Genomic DNA, 24,204 nt, shown 5'->3' with positions numbered 1-24,204 from the left:
TTACAGACCTGAGCCACCATGCCTGGCCAGGACTCATCTTTATTAGAAATTGATCAAGATCAATCTACATTGGTCAGTCAAAATAAGCATTTGTCTCCTAACTCCCCAAAACTGTTTTGCTCAAAGTCAAAAGTCTACCTGATACCAACATGGCAAATGAATCTTTTCCTACTTAAAATATTTTTGTCCCTAGTTTTGAAATACAGCAACAAATGCCTATAAGAATGTGGCTACTGGAGTCACTTGCTTTGGGAAGTTTAAAAAGCTGAATGTTTTCAATATTTTATTCCTCACTATGCCTGGAAGAAATACTTTGATGGAAAAATAGTCACTATTTCAATGTACTGGCACTCAGTCACCTGAGATCCTTTGTCGGAGAACTGGGTCAAGGCCTCTCCCCTGGGGAGCAGGCAGGTAAGGGTTGCTTGCTTGGTTCCCAGCTAACAAGCTCAGCATCCCTGAGACCCTCTAAAGTTAAACATGGGTGACAACAGTGATGATGGGACAGTAAGAGAGTGAGGTTTGGGACCACGGATCCCACACAACCACGGCATATCCCGATCCTTTTATGGAGCTCTGGATTTATGAAGTGTCATTGATTCTAATTACCCTATGTGCTATGCCAAATAAGGGTTATCTTCCCATTTTTCAGATGAAGATACTGTCTTGTCCACACGGGAAGCAGGAGAGCCAATACTAAGAAACCAGTACACCAGTCGCTTCACTTTTTTAGGGAGCTTGTGGTTGAAAATACTGGCATCTCCTGCAATAGGTATTTCCGCTGGCCTCGCAGTAAGACAGCCCCCCACGCTAAGGAACAGCAGCCACCAGACATTTATTGGTTCCTCCATTGCTACCAGGGGCAAGCTGGAGAGGCCCCAGCGATTTGGGAAGGAGCGCATTCCTAAAGGGCCAAGGCAGGGGGGTGGATCTGGAGGCTCGGCCAGGCGTCCTCCTACCGAGGCAGAGAGCTGTACTGGCGCTGGGCCTGCTGGGAGCTTTCGCGCTCCTCCTGCCGCTGCCGCTGCATCTGCACCTCCACGGACACCGAGTGCCGCCCGCTCTGCGCCGCTGGCCGTGCGTTCGGCTGGAAGAGGAAAATGCAAGCACATCGTTAACCAGAAAGATCCGCACAGATAACACAACTGGTTGACTCCGTTTCGATTCTTACGAATTGACTTTGAAAATTTTGAAAATTCTGCGATTTGTTTTTTAAAATCATTTCTTTGAGAAAAGTGGCATACATATAATTGTTCTTATGAGCCCACACACACTCAATTTTCTTAAACTGTGTTTTGGCTTTGGCATGTGCTTTAAATTAAAGAGATCAAACTTTCTACTCTTCTTTAATTTTTTTTAGAGATGGGATCTCACTCTGTCACCCAAGCAGGAGTGCACAGTAGTACAATCATGGCTCACTGCAGCCTTGAACTCCTGTCCTCCCACCTCAGTCTCTGGAGTAACCGGGACTACAGGCACAGGCCATCATGTCTGGCTAATTTTTTGTTTTTTGGTAGAGATGGGGTCTCCCAACGTTGTCCCGGCCTCAAGCAATCCTGCCTCAGCCTCCCGAAGTGCTGAGATTACAGGTGTAAGCCACTATACCCAGCATCTAGTCTTTTTAATGAGGCTTGGTAAATGCTGACATAAGATGCCATTTACCTCTCTTGAGAATACACACAGCAGATACAATGAGAGTGAGGCTCTTCCAAAAACTAGAAGATGTTAATATCAAAATAAATAAATAAATAAATAAATAAATAAATAAAATAAAATTTGCTACAACTCTCAAAAGTGGGAAAGTCCAGGAGTGCACACTTGCGAGTTGGCCATGCTGAATTTTGGGGGGTAGGTATATATTTTAGTTTTAAAGCAGGATACAGTATAGCTGATTCTCCTTTTACTACAGGATGACAGTGAAATTTTAAGCCAAGATTAGTTTAAACTAGGTACTGACAGGCCTCCTGCAATCCACAGATGGCAGCCAAACAGGGAACAGAAATGCCTATCAAAAGAACAACTCCAAAAGCTAATCGCTACTTAAATTGGTTATTAGGTAATACATTTTACCTTAGTTATTAGGAAATAGTAATTTAACCTAGGTTGATCATCCCCTATAGAGAAAGTTTCAATCCTCCTAACTAAATACTTTGGTTAGCACTCCATTTCAGGAGTTCAAGACCAGCCTGGGCACCACAGTGAGACCCTGTCTCTACGAAAAAATTTTAAAAATTAGTCAGGTGCAGTGGCACATATCTGTGATCCCAGCTACTTGGGAAATTGAGACAGGAGGACCACTTGAGCCTAGGAGATTGAGGCTGCAGTAGAGCCATGACCATGCCACTGCACTCCAGCCTAGGTGATGGTACAAGACACTGTCTCAAAAAAAGAAAAAAAAAAAAAAAGGAAAACAAAAAGAAAGAAAAGAAAACCATACTTTGGTCAGCAAGTCATCTGGTGATTGGCGCTTCTCACTGAAATCCGATTACTGAACGTGTACACTGCACTGTATAGATCAGGCTTCTGGGATGCCTCAGCTTCTCACTGATGATGGTTAGCTTACCTTCTAGATCTGGCCTTTTGAAATAAAAGTAGCTGTGCTCAAAATAGACAATGATGCCTCTACATTTACAAAACATCTCAATGGTTTGTCACAGCATCAGCAGGAGGCCCCTTAAGTGATCCTTTTCAGTACTGGCCACCCTCAGTTCCCCCTCTGTTATGCGATGTTGTGCATCAGGCATAGTCTGAGAGGAATGTCTGTTAGAAACAAGTTATTGATTTTCTTTTAGAGTTGAAAGCTAATGGTAGACTTTGCCCTGATAATGATTTTCTAGAACAACAGAATCTTAGCATTTATTTGGCGAGCTGTAAGAAGATAACAGGTAGCCTTGTTACCAAAAGAATGGCCTCTATGGTTGGCTTTGGCCAGGACAGAAAGAAATCAAGCATCATCTATTGTTCTCTTTCTGCAAAGCCAGCACAACCTTACTTTTTGATAAGCAGTAATGAAGCAATATACTGGACAAACATTTCAAAGCATATGGGCTTAGTTAGTGAGCATATTAAAATATCCCGATACAAAATAATGTGTGAGGAGATTAGGCTTTACAATACCCCAGTCTCTACTAGAGGATGTTTATAACCACACTCACTGGAACAAATGTGTGTTCAGAGACCCGCTTCACGACACCGTTCAAATAACACATCAGTGAGGCCTTCAGCAAGAAAAACACTTCTCTGAGCGAGTTCTGCTTATGCAAACAATTGTTCATCAACTGCATTAAAAGAGACAGACATTTTCTTCCATTACACTTGATGAGGCTGGCCAAAAAGGAAACTGAGCTGTTTTCTTGTCACGGTGAGCAATGGGAAGCTTGAGATAAACCACTGGACAGAGAGAAAACACTACACCATTTCCTTTACACCCTCAAAAGAACCACATTTTCCTTTCCTTTTCACTCAGTGTAAAGCTATATGCATGTGTCAACCAGTCTTGAAAGATCTGGCATTCTGCAGCAGGATTTAGTAACCAGCTTTTTAAGCTCGTGCTGTTCTGTGACAAGCTGCTTGTGGAGATGTGAAGGGAAATTGCAAGGTCTTGTAGAAACTTCAGGTATATTTTTAAGTTGTTTCTCCCATAGGCCTGAAAATGTGTTTCTGACAGAGAAAAAAGAAGTTGAAGGACTTGTTTTCTCTGCTATGTGTTTTCTGACACTGTTCACCTCAGACTTTATCAGCTACAAGTATCTAGTTGGATCTGGATATGTTCCAATGATGACATTATCAGCATATGGGGTCTGAAAACTTAAAAGGAACGAATGAGTTTGGGATCAGCAAACTGACATATTTCATACTATCATAATCACCAGGAGGAAACATAAACATTGGCTTCACCATTAATATTTTACTCCATTTCTCTTTTCAGAGCTTGCAAAAGGGTGGGTTACTAAAGAGAATCACTCTTATTTTTAAGATAAAACTCTAACAGGCCACATATTTCAAGGAAGATTGTATACATGACCAGCTCAGAGCAACAACTGAGTAAGTTCATCCTGGCAAGTTTGACACTTGGCCTGAATAAAAAATTACCCTCTAATTCACAGTTTAAATGAAGACCTCTTAAAAACAAAAACCGGATGGACAGTATTACAATGGCGACCTCGAATTTCACACTGTGGTTTCAATCCCTACGGCAGGAGCAAAATAATGTATCCGAGTCCAAGCACAAAATTAAAGTGAAGAAAAGAGGTAATTTGTAACCTCACAGAGAAGTGTATGTTTTCAAATAAAATATCATCAACAACTGCAATGACAAAGTAACACCCATATAGGGAAATACCTGCATAGGCATAATTGTAGTAACTCTGGAGATTCACCAGAGAACAAGGCGAAGCTCTGTTTTAACAGTGTAAATTATAAATAACCCTGTGATGAAATTTGTTACAAGCAATGACCTTTTACATAAAAAAAACCCACGGTTGCCAGGGCCATAATAACAATAGAGACTGTAAGATGGAAGTAAACACACGAGTATATACGACACAGGACGCTGGAGAGCCACGATATGTGAATCTCTTCATGGCCTATGTTTAAAACCACTAGTGAAAAATATGTATGCTGTTTTTGTAAGTGCACTATGAAGTACATGTCTTTCTCATAGATTATAAAGGGGTAAGAGTTCAAGTTTGAGGAAGCAATACAATGTTGGTATCACTTAGTAGGGTAAAATATAAAAAATATTTTCCACATTTTTTTAAAACATTTTTTGTTTTTCTTTTAGAGTCAGAATCTTGCTCTGTTGCCAAGGCTGGAGTGCAGTGGCGCAACCATAGCTCACTGCAGCCTCAAACTCCTGGGCTCAAACAGTCCTCCTAGGTAGCCAGGACTACAGGTATGTACCACCATGCCTGGTTAATCTTTTTTCTTTTTAATTTTTGTAGAGGCAGGGTCTTGCTGTGTTGCCCAGGCTGATCTTGAACTCCTGATCTCAAGTGATCCTCCCACCTTCGCCTCCCAAAGTGCTGGAGATTACATGCTTGTAATGGTCTCATACGGTGTTTTATGAATTAAGTCATTAAGCATTTCTCTTAATTAAATAAAATCATTGCTTCAAAATAAAAATAGAAAAAAATGAAAATACAAAATAAAATATTTAATAGACAGTCAATAAAGAACAAACATGAATATCCATAGTACAAAGTTTCAGTACTAATTAGAACTAGGTAATACTGTAAGACTTTGACAGCTTAATATGCAAGTGTGCTACCACTTACAAAATAAAATCATTGTTATATTAACATTTACAGAGAATATTCAATAATTTCAAATAATCTATCATTTTTCTTCCTATAGATAAGGAAAACAGTGTGTATGTGTGGGTGTGCACGTGTGTGTGTATATATATATATATCCACACACGTAATATTTTTATAAAGGATCATTTTGAGCAGATTTTCTCCTTAAATTATGAATGATAAAAATCTGCAAAATTTCGTATGTCCAAGGGCACATACAGAAAACAAAAAATAAAATACAAAACATTCAAGCACTTCGGATGAAAACCTGTGATGAAGATGATGGTGAGAATGATGCTGATGACAAAAAGACCAATGGCATTCCCTTGAGATTCACAGTGCTTACTTTAGCAATGCATATGAGCTGTGACCCTAATAGGAATTCTGTATTCTGATAAGAGTAGCAATTTAAAGATTAAACAGAAATCATTTTTATGCCATGAAGTCAAGTAAAGAGTGTCAACTGTTGACTCTGTTGAAAAGTGGCCAGTGCTAATATTAGTAATTATTTTCTTCAGTAGACTTATGTACAACTTTCAATCAAAACAAAGTTAACTTTTATCTATCCATCTTGCCTTCCCAGCCTTCCGCACCCACCTGCACCCCCCACAATTAATACAACTATTGACTGAACTCTTGTGGGTCTTGAATGCTGAAAAGCTTAATTGCTACTAAGGATGTGAGTAATGGCTGAAAAGACTGCAAAGCACACCCATTTCCCTCATGAAGTTTTTGGAAATGAATGTTTTGGTCTTAATTGTATTTGTCTTCACCTCACCTTTCCCACCAGTGCTTAGATCTTTTATCCTCGCCCCCATCTTAAGCAATAGGAACACGGAAAATAAAAAGCTTGCTCTACAAAACAAGCGAGGCACTTCAGTATTTGGGCTAATGGCAACCCAAGGTGGCTTCAGGAGTTTCCACCACCCAAGGCTTCTGAGCATAGCATGGCCATGAGTCACAGAGCCTTTGGCTGAGGGACAGGTCACAGGGCAGAAGAAAGCGTTGACTTTGCGACAGTACAGAGGCTCTCTCTATGTGCGACGGGCACCTCTCTGCAGATGGCTTTCTCCAGGTCTATTTCTTTTCTTTTCTTTTTTTATTTTGAGACGAAGTCTTGCTCTTGTCACCAGGTTAGACTGTAATGGAGTGATCTTGGCTCACTGCAACCTTTGCCTCCCGGGTTCAAGCGATTCTCCTGCCTCAGCCTCCTGAGTAGCTGGGATTACAGGCACCTGCCACCATGCCCAGCTGATTTTTATAATTTTAGTAGAGACGGGGTTTCACCATGTTGGCCAGGCTGGTCTCAAACTCCTGACCTTGTGATCTACCCACCTTGGCCTCCCAAAGTGCTGGGATTATAGGCATGAGCCACCGTGCCTGGCCCTCCAGGTCTATTTCTATGGGAGGTGATTTCGACCCAACTAGAGCTAGGGTTATACTCATTTCAAGGCTGTCAACTAAGGCAACATTTTTTGAGTCAAGGCATGGAGGCCGCTATGAGAAAATGACAGCAGATACTTTTTAAGTCTTAAAAAAGACGGAAACAAAAGGAAAACCACCATTTTCTGAAATTCCCCAGGCACAGGGAAGCAATCTAGTGGTACAGAGTGGCAGAGTGGCTGTGTGCTGTGATTGCCTTGCCAATTAAAGCGGGCAGAGCCCTAAGAGGGCAGGGAGAGCTATTAAAGTCTGAAACAAGAAAAGGGAGAAAAAGATTTTGTTATTCGTTGAAAGATGGACAGCTAGGAAACAAGCAAGCTTGAGGGAGAAGAGGATATTCACATTGCAGAGTATGAATTTTCTACCTGAAGGACTAAACTACTTTCAGTCACTCCCAACCTTGGATGGAAAGGATTTAGCAATACAGCTATTATTAAAGGCTCCATTATCCCATCTATCAATGGTCTCAGCCAGCAAGTCTCCTTGTGGGCAACACTCAGGTATCTGCAAAGTTTTTACGGCATACTGTACTTATGTCTGCAGCCTGCAATTTAGTTCTTTTAAAAGCAGCACTAAGTCCTGTCCATATCGAAGCTCTGTGATAATAACCCTAACCTCACCTATTGTTCTATTATCCTAAGAAATATTTAAAGCAACTTGCGGCTTTATTTATGTTGCACCTGGCACTACGTGAGGAAGAAGTTGCTTTTTCTTCTTCTCTTGCTCAACTTGGGAGAGAATTCACTTCAATTATGTAGCTAAGGAAATTTTCTGGGCCTCTGCTCATCTAAAGACCTTTTGTGCCACAAATCAGCTCCCTCAGGCCCAGACATTATTTTGAACAAAGGCCCAGAACAGGTGCATTTTGTACTGCTAGAGCTTACAGAGAACATTTTCAAAATAGGTGGATTGAAAGGGCTACTTGGATGAGTTTTCTGCAGCATCCTGCTCTGTATGTAAAGTAATTGGCTTACATATGTTTCTATATGACACATCTGGCTGCACTTTGTGTGTGGCATTTCTAACAAGCATGACAATTTCAACTAATATGGGCTCAGTTGTACACACAGCTTGAAGGTGAGTTTGCGGTTCCTTAAAACTAAAATGATTACAAACCATTCCAATGAGTGAGATCATGGTCCTATCCCTTCCAAACACAGTGACCCTTCAAGGTCAGAATACATAGGAGAAGAGAAGAAAAGGATTCCAAGATGCAAAAAGCTCGTTTTGTAAAACAGATAATTAAAACCATAGACCAAGCTACATTTTAAACAACTGAGCAGCTCTTCCTAAGGTAACCATAAGCATTGGTATGAAAATTAATACACTAAGTAGAATTACAGTCACTTTAAGCTCATTTATATGATCAGTAAAATGGAGCAAGATCTCAGTTGCTTGAAAATGAAAAAAATAATAATAAAAAGAAAAGAAAAGGTCAACTTGTGACCCATAATTTAGGAAATTATTCCATTTCTAAGGTAATCAGCCTGTCATCCAAATAATTCCCTGCTCACTCATTACAGGAAACGTTAATACAAGCCAAGTTGTCTGTCTGAAGTTGCTATGGCATTTTGATATACAATAATTTGGCCCATGACCTTCAGCAGTTGAGTTTCCAAATGTACAAGATTTTTTCAAACATTTTCCCTAACATGATTGTTCATATTAAATAGATAACATAGAAATGCATTCCAGCCTATTCACTGTTCCCAAAGTTAAAATCTTATAAAGAGGCCGGGCGCGGTGGCTCAAGCCTGTAATCCCAGCACTTTGGGAGGCCGAGACGGGCGAATCACGAGGTCAGGAGTTCGAGACCATCCTGGCTAACACGGTGAAACCCCGTCTCTACTAAAAAATACAAAAAAAAAGCTAGCACGGGCGAGGTGCTGGCACCTGTTTGTCCCAGCTAACTCGGCGAGGCTGAGGCAGGAGAATGGGCCCGTAAACCGGGAGGCGGAGCGTTGCAGTGAGCTGAGATCCGGCCACTGCACTCCAGGCGGGTGACAGAGCGAGACTCCGTCTCAAAAAAAAAAAAAAAAAAAATTATAAGAAACCAAAATAAATTTCAAATCATTTTCACTTTTCCCAATAAAAAACATCTAGAACTAACAAGTAGGAAACACTCATTTAGCCTCAAAGAAACCTGGAGGTCTCGCATGCGGATACTATGTCAGAAACCAGAAATAAACTCATCAATCTGAGTTCTCAAAGACATATGTCTGCTTCTCTGTTATATATTTAAAATATATTCCAACTTCAAAGAGGGGTTCTTTTAAGCCTTTCCTGACCACTGCACACTGATGTGGTCCTCACCGCTCCATGGTTCTCACCCCATGCACACCCCTAGCCTACCTCTGCTATATGGTACCAAGTATTCCTTTATTATTATTATTTTTTTTCAGTTCCACTGGAGAGTTCTGAGGGCATTTTTTCTTTTCGATCTTTGTTCTCCTGTACTAACCACAATGCCTGGGACATCGTAAGAACTCATTGAATTTGATGAATTAAATAATTAGTTAAAGAGTAAATGTCAAGATGCTGGTTTGGAATCCACATTCCCAGGCAAAGTCAAATGGCAAACACTGCTCCTAATGGCATGGTATGGAGAATGATAAGCTCAGGCAGGGCTGTGCCAGGTTGGAACTGTGTGCATGTGTGTTAACTATTTCCATATTCAGCTGCTGTTTTCTTCTTCAGCTTGACACCATGCTCATTACTCTTTTCAGCCCTTTTGTGTAAATATACATAGTTAAGAATGTATTTATCACACATCACAAAAGAATTCTGCTTCAAGAAATGTAGTAGGAATGGATTGAGTCAATTATGCCAGACAATATAAGCAGATTAACATAATTCTGTCATGTTGCTACATGGGAATGACTCAATTTACGTGATCATCTAGGAAAATGAACTAAATACCTTAGAAAATGTCATTAATAGTAATATTGTTGCAGAAGACAATTAGAGATTTTCTAGGGAACTCGTTTTATAACCTCCCAGAGTTAGGCAAGAATTGATTTCCTGAGGTGCTTTTACACCTGGATGCTGATCCCCCGGTGCCAGTTGCCCCATCTTCCTCACCTGAACTAAGTTAAAGCCCTTCAAACTACACTTGACCCTTGAACACCACAGGTTTGAACTCTGAGAGTCCACTGATACACAGAGTTTCTTCCACCTCTGCCACTCTGAGACAAGACTTACCCCCGCTCCTTTCTCCTCCTCCCCTGTCTACTCAATCTGAAGACAATGGAGAAGATCTTTATGATGATCCACTTCCATTTAATGAAAGGGAAATGTATATTCTCTTGTTTACGATTTTCTTAATAACATTTTCTTTCTAGTTTATATTACTGTAAGAATAGAGCATATAATACATATAATGTACAGAGTGTGTGTTAACCAACTGTCTATGTTATTGGTAAGGTTTCTGTTCAACAGTGGGATATTAGTGCAGAAGTTTTTGGGAAGTCAGAAGCTGCATGGGGATTTCTGATTGTGTGTGTAAGGAGGAAGGGGATGGTCCTCCAACCCCATGTTGTTTAAGGGCCAACGGTAGTACTGCTTCTTCCATTTTTTCCTCTTTGCCTTTCCTCCACAAAATTAGTTTTCCTCAAACTCTAATTTGGTTACTAAATCCCTTAATGAGCAGCATTTATAGGTTTCTTGCTTTATGTAGAATAATACACTGTGAGTATTGGGTTTCAGGACCAAAAAGGACCTCAGAGATCGTCTAGACTTTAGAACAGTGATTCTCAAAGTTGAACTTGTTTCAGAATGAATTGGAAGGCTTGTTAAAATACAGATTCCTAGGCCCCACCCATAGAGGTTTAGATCTAGTAGGGTCAACGCAGGGCCCAAGAATATGTATTTCTAACAAGTTTCTAGGTGATGCTAAAGGTGCTGTTCTGTGATCTTTGAGAAGCTCTGATCTTCAGCAGCAGCTAACAGGATCTAGCCTCTATAGTTAACCAGAGAGGTTCTACTTGCATCTGCTTTACATTTAGCTTCTTCTGAAACTTCCGTTTCATCAAACGGTAACTGATATCCAATCATTTATTCTTTTTTTTTTTTTTTTTTTTTTTTTGATGTAGAGTCTCATTCTGTCGCTCAGGCTGGAGGGCAGTGGTGCGATCTCGGCTCACTGCAACCTCTGCCTCCCGGGTTCAAGCGATTCTCCTGCCTCAGTCTCCCGAGTAGTCTGGATTACAGGCATGTGCCACCAGGACTGGATAATTTTTGTATTTTTAGTAGAGATGGGGTTTCATCATGTTGCCCAGGCTGGTCTCAAACACCTGGCCTCAAGTGATTCACCAACCTTGGCCTCCCAAAGTACTGGGATTACAGGCGTAAGCCATTGTGCCTGGCCTGCAATCATTTATTCTAATCTTGGTTGAGAGATAAGAAAACTGAGGCCAGGAGAGCCAGGCCACCTGGCTATTGGGCCAGTGTTCTTTCCTAGCACAATTTCTCTTCAAACTTTCGATCTAGCATCGAAGCCTCTTCCTACATTTCTACCTTTAATCTCCTCTTCCCTTCAACATAACCAACCTCTCAGTTCCACATCAGCTGGGTAGTTTACCCTTCCTCAAATAAAATGCTCCTTTTTTTTTTTTTTGAGACAGGGTCTCACTGCAGTCCCAACCTCCCAGGTTCAAGCAATCCTCGCAACTCAGCCTCCTGAGTAGCTGGGACCACAGGCATATGCCACCACATCTGGGTAATTAAAGACATTTTTTTTTTTTTGTAGAGATAGGGTCTTTCTACATTGCCCAGGCTGGTCTCAAACTCCTGGGCTCAAGCAATGCTCCCGCCTTGGCCTCCCAAAGTGTTGGGGTGATGGTATGAGCCACCATGCCTGGCCTCCAGCCTTTTATAACACCATTCTTCCTTCTGTCCTACTCTTCCAAGTATCTAGTAAATTATATTCCCAACACTTTGTCTGAACTGAACTCGTCAACTTTATGGACACTAATCTCTGCTCTACTTCTGTAACTTACATGCAAAGATGGCGCGCCTTAGACCTCAACATCGTCTGAACTATCACCTCTACTTCCAAGATCCTAGAGTCCAAAACATATATTGTTTTGACCACAACCTCTTAGGCTTGAGAACCCCTAGATCCTGAGCCCTCTTGCACACTGCTAGGCTGTGAGGCTAACCTTTCCTTGAGCTATACTTGCCACCCCACCTGGACCACACGATGCTTCCCCAGTGTCCTTGCTAGGACTCCGGCACCTGCCTTGGCTTTCTGCCATGTCTATCTTCCAACCCCCACTATAGAATTAATCCACAAATTTATTCCTTCTATTCCCAGTCCTCTAAGCATTGCTGGTTAGGTCAGATTACCATGCTAACTGGACTTCCCAATACCCCATGCTACAGTGTCCTACCTTAAGCAGCTTATTTATTCACCTCTAACAGACTCACTCTCAACTCTCCCAAAGAGATTCTTCAAACTCCCCATCATCTCAAAAAATCTGCCCCAACACCTCCACTCTCAGAAGTGCTGTCATCTCTAGGGCGAAACACAAGATCAGAACACAGTTCTGGCATTGGGAAAGCCATTTGAAGTTGTTTTTCCCTGGTGGCTATGTGGAGGATGAACTGGAATAAGATGGATTCAACAAATACACAAGGTGGATGCAACAGATTAAAGATTACTAGACCTGGCAGAGTGGCTCACACCTGTAATCCTGACACTTTGGGAGGCTGAGGAATGAGGATCACTTGAGCCTAGGAGTTTGAGACCAGCCTGGGCAACATAGTGAGACCTGGTCTCTACAAAAAACTAAAAAATTAACCAGGTGTGGTGGCACTTGCCTGTAGTCCAGCTACTCTGGTGGCTGAGGTAGGAGGACTGCCTAAGCCTAGGAGTTCGGGGCTGCAGTGAGCTATGATCATACCACTACACTCCAGCCTGTGTGACAAAGCGAGACCTCATCTCTTAAAAAAAAAAAAATTACTAAACACTGTACTTTGTACATTACAGGCACAATGGAGAAGTGTTGAACAAATTAATCTTGGCTCTGATTCTGAGAATATGTATCTATAGAAAAATAGTTACTAAATTTAAAAAAATTCTTAGCTGAGAGTGACAATACTTTTGTTATGTCTTGTCATAAGGCTAGTGAAACCTATTATGCAATGGACAGATGGTGGAATAAGACATAAAATGAAATTAGCAATGATGAAACCCATATGGAAATGAGGAAAAGGTCAGTATGTTAAAGGTCAAAGGAATTTGACTCCATCTTGTCTCATTTCATAGAGCATTGAGGTCATAGCTTACTGGCCTTTGCTGCAGGGAAGTTGTAGGATCATTCACTGTGCTGGAGAACCAATTACTTACCCAGGGTTGCTCAAAGCTGTAGGTCCGTCGACGATCTTCTACATCTTCATCCTGCTTTGCTTGCTGAAATTCTTGCCTCAGACGCTGTATCCGATCATGATTGCTAGGAGTCGATCTGTTACTGAAAGAAAGATGAGGCAGCAGTGAATACCCTTCAGAAATATTATCTGTGAACTGCAGTTGCTAGCAAAACATGGCAACTTGCTATGAAATAATGCCATTTAAGAGAAAGTGAATTTTTAAAACAATATGTGGGCATTTAAAATATGTTTTCATTTTGGTTTTAGGATTAAGGCTTATTGAGGTATTTTAGATATTCAAGAGGGTAAGCAGTATTTTTAGATATTCATTTTTATTCGCTGTTCTTTAAAAGCTTCCTTTCCTTTCTGTAATCTAGCAAGGTGTTGGCAGGGAAGTTTTTTTGGAAAGGACACTGCATTAAAAGTCAGAAACAACAGGGTCTGGTCCTAGTTTCTGTACCTTCTTAGACTAACGTACTTAATGTTTCTAAGCTGAAGTTTTTAAACATAGGAAGTACAGATAATAATTTCACTCTAAATATCTGAGTTGTAATAATCAAGTGATAGGGCACCATGAAATACAGCTGCACAAATGTACAGCAATATTTTCATAATACGAGGTTCCTATTTATGAGTCATCAGAGGTCTATAAAGAAAATGCCATTCTCACAGCAAAATTAACAGCATTTTAAAATAAGTTCAAGTGGTAGTTTGATTTAACCAGTTAGTTAATAACAATATGGCCTTCTTTTTGTATAGTATTGAATTTTGTTTTATTCTCAGAAACACCTTAAAAGTTCAGTGCAGAAGGTAGTATTTCATACACCTACCCACCCACCCACCTACACACACATTTACAAATGTAGTAACTGGCATTTAAAGAAGATAAGTGGTTTGTTTGGGGATCTCCCAGCTGGCCAGTGGGGAAAGTGAGACCAAAATCCAGATTTTCTGGCTCTCAGTCCAACCCTCATTTCACTATGCCATGCATATCACTTTTTAAAACATGTATCAGGCGCCAAAGCTCTTCATGTGTAAAATACAAATTTTAAAAAGAGTGTTTTCACAAGACTAACAGAGATGGATGACCAAAATTAAATCCATCATAAATCTCACAGCACTTTTGGTCTATGCCATTCACTAAAGCAGTAAGTTTCATCCTATCAGTGATATGAACGGGAGACAGGGAAGTACTGGGTGGGAGAGGGTGGTTCCTCGGCAAAGGTCCCACCCTCAAAAGTCTGGAAACCCATAACCCTAAATGGGAACAGGTATTCCTGTTTTTGCACTCAAAAGTTGCCTTTTTGGCCCACCATGCCCCCCTATCCTGTACCCATATCCTGTACCTGCAAAGCCCAGGCTCCACGAACAGACAAACAGAAGGGTAGAAGAGTGGCAGAATGGTGCAACAGAGAAGGAGAGATGAGAAGGAGCATCTAAACGTCAAGAGGAGTTTGGCTGGGGATGGCTGGAGAGGAGATTGGGCCACTGGATGGCCAAACTCCAGTGGAAGATCATCTTCCCACCCCATCCCCTTTCCAGCTTCCCATCCATCCCACAGAGAGCCACCTCCATCACCCAATAAAATCCCCACATTCGCCATCTTTCAAGACCATGTGTGACCTGATTCTTCCTGGATGCCAGACAAGGGCCTGGGTACCAAGGGGGGCACTGAGCTGGTTAACACTTAAGCCATCTGCAGATGGGGGAGCTAAATGAGCACTGTAACACGCCCACTGGAGCTTCAGGAATTGCAGGCACCCACACCTAGACATTACCGTGGGGATGGAGCCCCGGCTCCGGTACCTGCGCATCTGCGTGCTCCCCCTCCCCTAAGGGGTCTGGGCACGCACAGCAGTCGAATAGATGAGCCTCTGTTGCATGTCCTGTGAGGGGAGTCAGGGAACTCTCTCGTTTCATCAGGAAAACTATTCAAGCCTATCAGACATCTATGTCTCCACAACAGAACGTCAGACTTCTTGAGGACAAGAACCACATCTTCTCCTTATCATATATACCCTCCAAGCTGCTAGCAGAATGGAAAGCTGCAAAGCTATTAGGAAGACCAGGTCTCTTCACAAAAGCATGTTGCCCTGGTTACTCAGTGTGTGCCAGGGTTCTGTTGGCTGCACCCCTCCTGGATGATGTGATTTGCGAGAGGTAGCTTGGAAAGAGAAATTCTGTCACAGTAGACTACATAAAATTCTCAAAAGGACATAAGTCTACGTGTAATTCCACATATTTTGAAGAATCTCAAAGGTTCAAGAATCTCAGATTGAACATGTTCATGTACAGGCTCATCATGTTAACATCTTCTAAAAATATGGAATAGCCTTGCATCATTTAACATATCGGGGGGGGGGGGGTCCCTGTACCTTCATGTATCAATTTCACTAGAGTGTCTAGAATATACTGTCAATACATTCAATGTGATTATTTTCTCAGTCAATAAAAGCTTGTCTTTCTTTGCTTTTCTTCTAACAAATCTGAACTGATTGGCCTGGAACATTAAAGGTGAACAGGTCTGTAAATTGGGCTGTCTGATGACATGAGGCTTCAGTCCACGTCACTTCAAAATGTCCCTCCGCACTTTTGAGACAGGCAGGTTGTTATTCCTACTGGCTTTAAAATATATATATATATATATATAGTCCTATATTGTTGAACTGTCTAATCTAAAAAACACTCTGCTCTCTACGTGAAACCATAATAGTGTAGGCATGAATGAGGATGGTTACCTTCATAACACAAAAGAGATAGGAAAGTGGGCATTCCTGAATCTCACTGCCATTTTTCCACCTGTGCTTTTTTGTTTCTGGCATACTTTATAGCTTTTATGGGAGGATTATAGAAGGTTTGACTGACAAAGTATTTTACAAATCTAACCAGAAGTATTCTTCTATTATTTTCATGCAGCATAGAGAGTTTTAAGCCCATAATTATTAGGATCATGAAGTCCAAACCATTGATAAAACTAATCTCCTACTATTTGCAATTAACTGAAAGTCTGTTTTCCCGACAAAAGGAGTTGACCCAGTATCCTCAATGTTAAATTCTGGTGACACTGGTGTTTTTCACAGCAAAAGATAAGTTCTGGAAGTCACTTCTGCCTTTGTTTCCAAATCTGGGGAGCTAGGCAGACCTTTGGTTTCACCCTCTTTTCCTCTGCTCTTTCTCTTCCAATACTCTAGAGAAAGCTGGCTGACTTGTCTAAGACTAGCAAAACCACTTTAATGTCTGAAGTTGGAAAACAGGCTGCAATGGTTTTCATGATTGATGATGATTTCCAAAGACTGGAAGACCGTCAAGCCCCCTTGGGGAACAACAATTGGCAGTCTGAAGGTGAAATTCTGGCTTTGAGAGATGAAACCATTGCAACTGCTCAGTTCTGTCTCTCAGGCCAGTCTATAATGAGCCAATAATTCAAATTTGGACTTTTAAAGTTCTTGGTGAGCTCTTCTGCCAAGAAAGCTAAAGGAAATTTGAAATATTCATTAGCAATAGTGACTCATCCCTACACATCCTAATCAACTTATATTTAGGTTCACTGCCAACTTAAAGTTGGTCATTATTTTTTTTGTGTGAGAAATATAATAAAAATACCATCCGAGTTGATCAGATGGGTGAGACAATAAAACCCTTAATGAAGAGTCAGAAATCATAGTTTACAGATAGTCCACAAGAGTGGCATCTACACAGGGATGCTGAGAGGAACAGAGAGATACTTTCTGTATAAAACATCCACACAGACAGCTATAAGACAGTTTTAGTCCAATACCAACACTCAGCCTCCGCCAACACATTGGCTTTGTACCCAACTGGAACTTACTTTCATGTTTTAACTAAATGAAGAGGGTTTGCTTTTGGTTCAGTGATGATCTGGGCTTTGGTTTTTGTTGTTTTTTCCTGACAGGTTTAAGGAAGGTACGGTACCTAGGATCACACACTACAGAGATTCTTAGCCCAGCGTGCACAGAACAATATGATCCTGAATTATATGCAAGATCCACAATTACTATGGGGATTGCAGTCTTTGATGTCAGAGGCAGACCATGCAGTGTACAAGGCTTTTACATCTTCAGATTGGATACTACCATGTACTTCCTGAATGTGGATACCCATTCAGGCTAAAAGGAGCAATGAGCCTATCTGCAGGGAAGCACTGAAGCCTGCCCGTGCCCCACAGGCATGCCAGCTCAACCATTTCCTTAGGTACGATGAGGGAACAGAAACCTCACAACAGCGGTTCTCATCTATACGCACTGTGTATTTGAGAACCATTCAGAGAGCTTGTTAAAAAATACTGATTGCCAAGGCCTGCCTTGAGAAATTCTGAGTCAGTCTAGTGCAGGGTCCAATAATTTATACATATACGAATTCAGAACATACTACAGGTATACAGACAGCACTCTGAAGATAATGGCTGCAGTTGGTAGACTACTGCCATGAAGGGATGCTGGCCTGGTGTTGCTTCTTTAAGAGAAGTTGGAAAGACAGTTTTCTCTCCCAAATTTAAAATGTTCACTTACTTTACTTTTTAAATTCTAGGTAAGCCAAATAACGATTTTGTCCATTGGTGGCTAGCCTGTAACCACTGGTTCACATTCTGCAGACATTGCCTGTTTTATGTGTCGCTTCTGCAGGCTATTTACTTTCATTGCACCAAAATAATAAGGCTGGTGGTCCTCTAGTAACAGTCCCTCAAAATACGTTAAAACCGATAACCAGGCACTGTCCAGATAGTCTTGTTTCTCCTAAACTGTCCCTACCTTCTGAGCTGCCTAAGCCTGAACCTGGATATCCTTCCTTGCAGGCCTGAAGTCTCACCTATCTATTCAGAGGAGTATACGCTGAGAGAGAGGAGTTTGTGATGTGACTGATTAATTCTTTATGGATTAAAAATACTTTAACATTTGCATTTTTTAATTATGCAAAAGAAATCTGAAAACCTGGGAGAGATTAGTTTTAAGATCCAGAATTCAGTGGAAGGGAGAAGTAACCACTCTTTTTTTTAAAGTAAGGTGGTCTCGGTATACACTATCCTTCCCATAGCAGGGGGAGAAAAAAGAAGAGCGAAGGTAGACAGGAGGAGGAAATAAATTGTGGCAGGCTCTCCACATTGTTCAGAAGGCAGAGATGATTATAAACTCTGGTACAGGAGAAGAAAAGGTGCCAAAGAAGAGAGGAAGATATAGTTGCTCATGTTTTTCTTTCTTTAATACCCTCTTCTTTCCCTTCCATCTTTCCAAATTCTACCAGTAAGTCTAAGACCTCAATCCACTTCCTTGCAGCCTTTCTTCACTACTCCAGCCCACATTCATCTCTTCCTTTCAGTTCACCTGTAATTGTCCCCCTGACCCAAATACTGACTTAGAGTTTATCAGAATGGGCATGTGTATGGGATTTTCTCTCTTAGGTCTGTGCCTTCATCACAGCCATTCAACATGTACATATCTTGTACGTCACTTCCCTGCGGCAGGACAAATTGATCAGCAAATATCTGTGATGGATGGATTTAAGGTGGCCCTAATGTCCACACCTTCTGGGGTTCACACCTTTATGCACTCCTCTACCCTTAAATGTGGACAGAACCCACACTTGCTTTTTTTAAGATTTAATTTGATTTTAAGTGCTGGGATACATGTGCAGGATGTGCAGGTTTGTTACAGAGGTAAACGTGTGCCATGGTGGTTTGCTGTGCACTTGCTTCTAACCAATGCGAAACGCAGCAGTGATCATGCCATGTTTGTGGTTACCACTGTGGTGTCCCTCTTGCTTGCCTCTGTCTCTCTCCCTGCTGGTACTGAAGTCGCAAGGAGCCAAGAATCCCACAGCCGCACGGAACAGAATGCTGTCAACAATGATGGAAGCAGGGAAGCTGGTATTTCCCAAGTAGTAGCCTCTATGTGAGAACCCAGTCTGGCTGACTCCTTGATTGCACCCTGAGGGAGAACCTGAGCAGAGGATCCAGCTCAGTCATGCTGGAACTCCAGGCCCACAGACACTGTGATATAATCAATGTGTGTTGTTTTAAGCTGCAAAATTTGTGTTACATTGTTTTGTAGCAAAAGAAAAGGAATACCCCATTGATGTTGGCCTTGGCCATGTGACTTGTTTTGACCGACAGGATGTCTGTGGATGTGACACAAAAGGAGTTTGAAACTGATTGAATGCTGGGTGTACTCTTTGTGCTCCTGACTTCTACCGTAACAAGAACATGCCCACAGTCTAAGAGACATGGAGTGAATATGAATCCAACCTGCAGCTTCAAGTCAAGCCCAGTAGAGCCTGGCCTAGATCAGCCAACCCCCAGCCTCTCTGTAGATGTCTGAGCAAAAAGTAAATGCTTGTTATTAGAGGCCATTATGTTAGGAAATTTGCTATGTGACAGCACTGCAGCAATAAACTCTCTAGACCTCCCTCCTCAGACTGCCCCCACACAAATACTACCACCCCATCACTTTAAACAGCAATATGGGGGCTGTACATTCTTGTTAAATTCAAGGAAATAAAGTATGGACAGATTTAAGGTGGCCCTAATGTCCTAGAAACACATAGGCCCTGCCCACAAGTGGAACCAAACAAATGCTGCTTGTTGCAAAAGCATGTTGCTAGAAGAGTGGAATAAAAGACAGGCATCACATTTTACAAGCGAGTTTTACCATGATCATTCATAGAATTAGTCACTGCAAAGTTCTGGTCTCTGGGAAAAATTGCACAAAGTAAATACTACTGCAGAAGATGTAACTGAAAAATGCTCACTGCCAGATCTTAATACATGAAACCAATCAAATGTGCTTTCCAGTGAATACCAGTCTATAGTCAAGAATGTCCCATGGAAATCTATTCAATTGCTTAGGGTGATACCTTTTGTCAACCTCCCCACTACTGCACGCAAAACACCTCACCTCGCCTCTGTGATCTCTGAAAGTCAGCCTCCTGAGAGACCAAGGCAAGAATGTGAGTGCTTTCCTGGAGTCCAGGGAAATATACCTGCCAACCAGGTGATTCGGTAAAGCTGAACTAAAGGGCTCATTGCTGGTTTCCCTTTCTGGCAGAGATTGATGACCTGCTGGGATCTGGGTCAAACACACAACTCACAAAGAGATAATCCCCGTTAGCATTTGATTTACTTAGTTTGCCAAGAGCTCAGGACTTGAAAGATGCCCTTCAAACCCACTACTTACAAAAGCATAGGTACATGGTAAAGATTTTTTGTTAACCATATCAGCTTATATCATTTGGCCATTTCCCTTTTGCTATCTACTTCTCAGCCCTAGCAATTTACTTTTTGGCCTATGTACAAAATTCTATTCCAAATGCTAGTGAATTTCACACCTGCACTTGGCATCCAATTACTGCAGATGAAAAAGGGACATTATTCTTTTCCCAATTAAAAAAAATTCAAGAAGTTAATTTCCAAATTGTGTCAGCAATCCTGGAAATAATGCAATACCACACTCAAAAAAAAGCTTTTTCTATTGATACATTTCTATCACTCCGACAGTTTTCCCATGTACACATCACAGGGGAAAACATATTCTATAGTTCTGCTAACTGCCAAGCTCTCCACTTAAGAAAATCTTTTCTCTTTCACCAGCCAGCATTCAAAGTCCTGCAACTTAAGAAACATCATCATGGTCTGCTTCCCAGCACACACAGAAGGGAGAAGACAGTAGGTTAAAGCTTCTAAGACTCAATTCATTTATACTTGAAGGTCCTGTTTTCTTGCACCCTGACTTTTCCAAGCCTTGACGACGTCTTTGGGTAACAACTCAATCTTCACAGGAGGTTCTTGCATTGCAGTCTCCTCCTTTAAGAAAAATGTATCGCTTTACTGACTTCCTTCATAGTTCCACAAATGGAAGGACTCAAGATCCAGCCCATTAGTAAAAAACCCACTTTCCAAGAATATTGTTTCATCTTCACTGGAGAAAAATGAGAGCACTTTTTCCTTCCTTGCCCAATAACTAATTCTTCTTGTATCCTGGGAAAGAAAATACTCTGGGTTATTTTACTTGTACCAATGGTTAAGTCCAAACTTCAGCTATTTCACAGATGTCATTTAAAGCAGACACCAGGACCAGAGTAGGCAAAAAGTGACTCCGGAAGAAACAGATGTTGGGCAGACCCGTCACGAAGCCTTAGTAACAGGCAGCCAGCAGTGACCACCAGCGTCTCAGATCATTAAGCAATGTCTTACTGTGATGTCATGCATGGATGTACAGAGTTGTAATCCTTTCAAAACAGACAGACTGTCAGCATGACAAAGTGGATACAAACAAGTTCTTGAACTGGGATGACTAAAGCATTGGGGGGATAAATGTCACTGAACTAAAAAGGGATCCTATGATACAGAACTACCAGATAACGACACTATGTAGAGAGGCAGGCAAACAACCTGCTTCCCACCTAGGTATTTTTCTATACTGATGAGCAATTCCATAAAATATTCCTGATCTCTAGGTAAATAGTTCTAACCTACAGATGTCAGAACTGAGTTCTTAATTGCTGTAAATTAGTGAGCAAACACAGGTTTCTCATTAAACCCATTACGCCCTGTATGTTAAAATGGAACACTTATCATTTGCTTTTGTTTTTTGTTATTTTAGAATATTTTTCTCCTGGTTCTCAAATCAGGAGCATTCTTGGTAAAATCGTAGGTATAAACAGTGAAGCAGAGAGACATGGTCAGGATACGTGTAGCAGGTTCCTGCCCCTTGAAGTGTTTATTCTTGGAGAGAACACCTTTAAATGGCCATGGATTTGTCTAAATTTTAACGATGAGCAGTATTGTGCCTTTATCTTTGCTTTCTTAAGAAAGAGTAAACTGATGTCACCCCCTGTGAAATCGTTTGCACTTTCTCCCACAGTACGTGTTCAAAGCACACACGGTGGGCCTCCTGTCGCCTGTATCACCTGTACAGTTTGTGAAAAAGTATTAATTGCTAAATTAAGAGAGAAGGGAAAGAACAGACTAAAATGCCACAGAAAAGCAAACTGTGAACTTTCAAATTAGTTAAGCATGAGACCAAGCTGGCTAAGAAGACTGGGGCTTTTGACTATGGCTGTGTCTCAGGCTGGACGACTTATGAGAAATGGAGGAAGGGTGGGAGGGTTAAACCAAGAAATGTATCAATTATCAAACTACAAATAAAAATAGCTCCTCTGCACAAGCTTCATTAAGTTTTATCAGCAAGTATCTTGGGGTTTTACACTCAAATCACAGGTCATAAATTCACAGTAAATCCCCCATATGTTCACCAAACACCTGAATTCAATTTCTCTTCTGGTTGTGAAGTAGGAATGTGGTGCCCACATTAATTATGCATGCAAAGTTAGTTTCTAACAAGGGCTGCTTCTTTTGTGATGCTTAAGGGTATTTATAACATCTGAAATTTTGGGATAGATCCTTCTTTAATCTTACCACTTGTATACTAGTAAGTAAGTGTAAACTCTCTTCTCCAAATTTGAACATTGAAAAAAATCATAGTTGGTAAATATCTTGTTATAGTCTTTGCATTTTTCTATGATAATCCCAGACATTTATGATATTGCACAAATGGTCTTGATACTGACTTTAAGGTTTTTAGACATATATTTCTGTGGTTATGTACAAATCACCCTGAATTACAGAGAAAGTCTAAACTGAGGCTAAGTGGCTATATTCATATAAGTCTATGTATACATGTGAAATTAACTACTTAGGAAATATCATGTCAGTTTCAGTTTATTTTCACAGTTTTACTCATCATCTGTAATATAAAAAGAATTATGAGAAACTCATGCAAATCCCAAAGGTACTCACTTTGCTCAGCTGATAAAATTCATTTCCAGATTCTGACACCCATGATTTGTTGTCCATTTCACACCAATTTCGGTGTAATAAATCACAACAAATTAAAAACATACAGCTATGTTCTCTGGGTTAAAAAGGTGGTCTTCAAAGCTGTTAATCCTGCATTTGCTTCTGATGTGATAGTTCCAGTTCTCCGGATGCTTTATGGATCACAGGGAGGTCGTCTCTCCATTGGAAAGCCTCAGGACTAGATCTTACTCCAAGTCCCTCTGTGGTCTCTGGGTAACAGGGCTATCATTTTATAAGCAACAAAACCTCAGGAATGTACCCCTCACCCTATTTTATTACTTTCATCACTCTTCCTTATTAGCTTGTCATTGGTCTCAGGCAGGAGTGAGAAAAATTTAGTTTTACTTTTTGAGGGGAAGTCCTCCAGCAACAAAGAACACACACATGCACAGACATACATAACTTCAGGACCCAACAATAAATACACACAAGAAAGCCCTAGGTAGCTGATCTTACCCAGTGTCACAAAAATGATTCAAGCTGGTTTCTACTCAAAAGGACAGCTGAATCTATCACAGCCATACCTCCAATAGGGCATCTGCTGAAAACTCAGCACGAAAGTAACACTGCTTAGCAAGTTTTTAAAAATTATCATTGTCAAACTAATTATCAAGATTTTGGTTTAAGAAGCCATATTCGACTAAGAGTGACTATTGTGAGAGTGTGTGTTAGAGCATTAAAGGTTGGCTTCCTCAGGACCCTGTGAGGTATGTGGTCAAAGGGCAGGGGCTGAGGTCTGGGCCTCTCAAGTCTCTTGACTCTCTAGCAGGTAATCTTAACATAGATTTAGGCAACTAATGGATGAGAGAAAATTTTTCAGGGTATACCTATGAATTTAAATGCATTTTAGAAAATAAAATGTTGGCTGGGTGGGGGGGCTTATCCCTGTAATCCCAACACTTTGGGTGGCCAAGATGGGAGCATCGCTCTAGCTAGTAGTTTGAGACAAGCCTGGACAACATCATAAGACCCCATCTCTAAAAAAAAAAAAAATTAGCTGGGTGTGGTGGTATGTGTAGGCCCTGCTACCTGGAAGGCTGAAGCAGGAGAACTGCTTGAGCACAGTAGTTTGAGGCTGCAGTGAGCCATGACTGCACCACTGCACTGTAGCATGGGTGAAAGAGCGAGACTCTGTCAAAGAAAAAGAAAGAAACAAAGAAAAGAAACAAGGGAAAGGAAAGAGAGTGGGGTGGGGGGGGGGGGGGGGAGGGGGGGGGGGAAGGGGGG

At 41.2% G+C, this 24,204-nt stretch overlaps 1 protein-coding gene across 22 annotated transcripts in view; it reads right to left on the bottom strand.

Annotated features, from left to right (window-relative positions):
• The window catches only part of PARD3 (par-3 family cell polarity regulator), a 724,849-nt gene that overhangs the window by 8,977 nt on the left and 691,668 nt on the right, over positions 1-24,204 (bottom strand). For all 22 annotated transcript variants that reach the window (XM_017871440.1, XM_017871462.1, XM_017871451.1 and 19 more), the window contains 2 exons: positions 13,090-13,210; positions 960-1,087 (listed from right to left, as the gene is read on the bottom strand). In XM_017871440.1, coding sequence (XP_017726929.1) covers positions 960-1,087; positions 13,090-13,210 — 249 coding nt within the window. The remainder of the gene's footprint in view (positions 1-959; positions 1,088-13,089; positions 13,211-24,204) is intronic.

Source organism: Rhinopithecus bieti, unplaced genomic scaffold (assembly GCF_001698545.2).
Source record: "Rhinopithecus bieti isolate Rb0 unplaced genomic scaffold, ASM169854v2 scaffold_763, whole genome shotgun sequence".
Lineage (NCBI taxonomy): Eukaryota > Metazoa > Chordata > Mammalia > Primates > Cercopithecidae > Rhinopithecus > Rhinopithecus bieti.
This window is presented reverse-complemented; position numbering and strand designations above follow the sequence as displayed.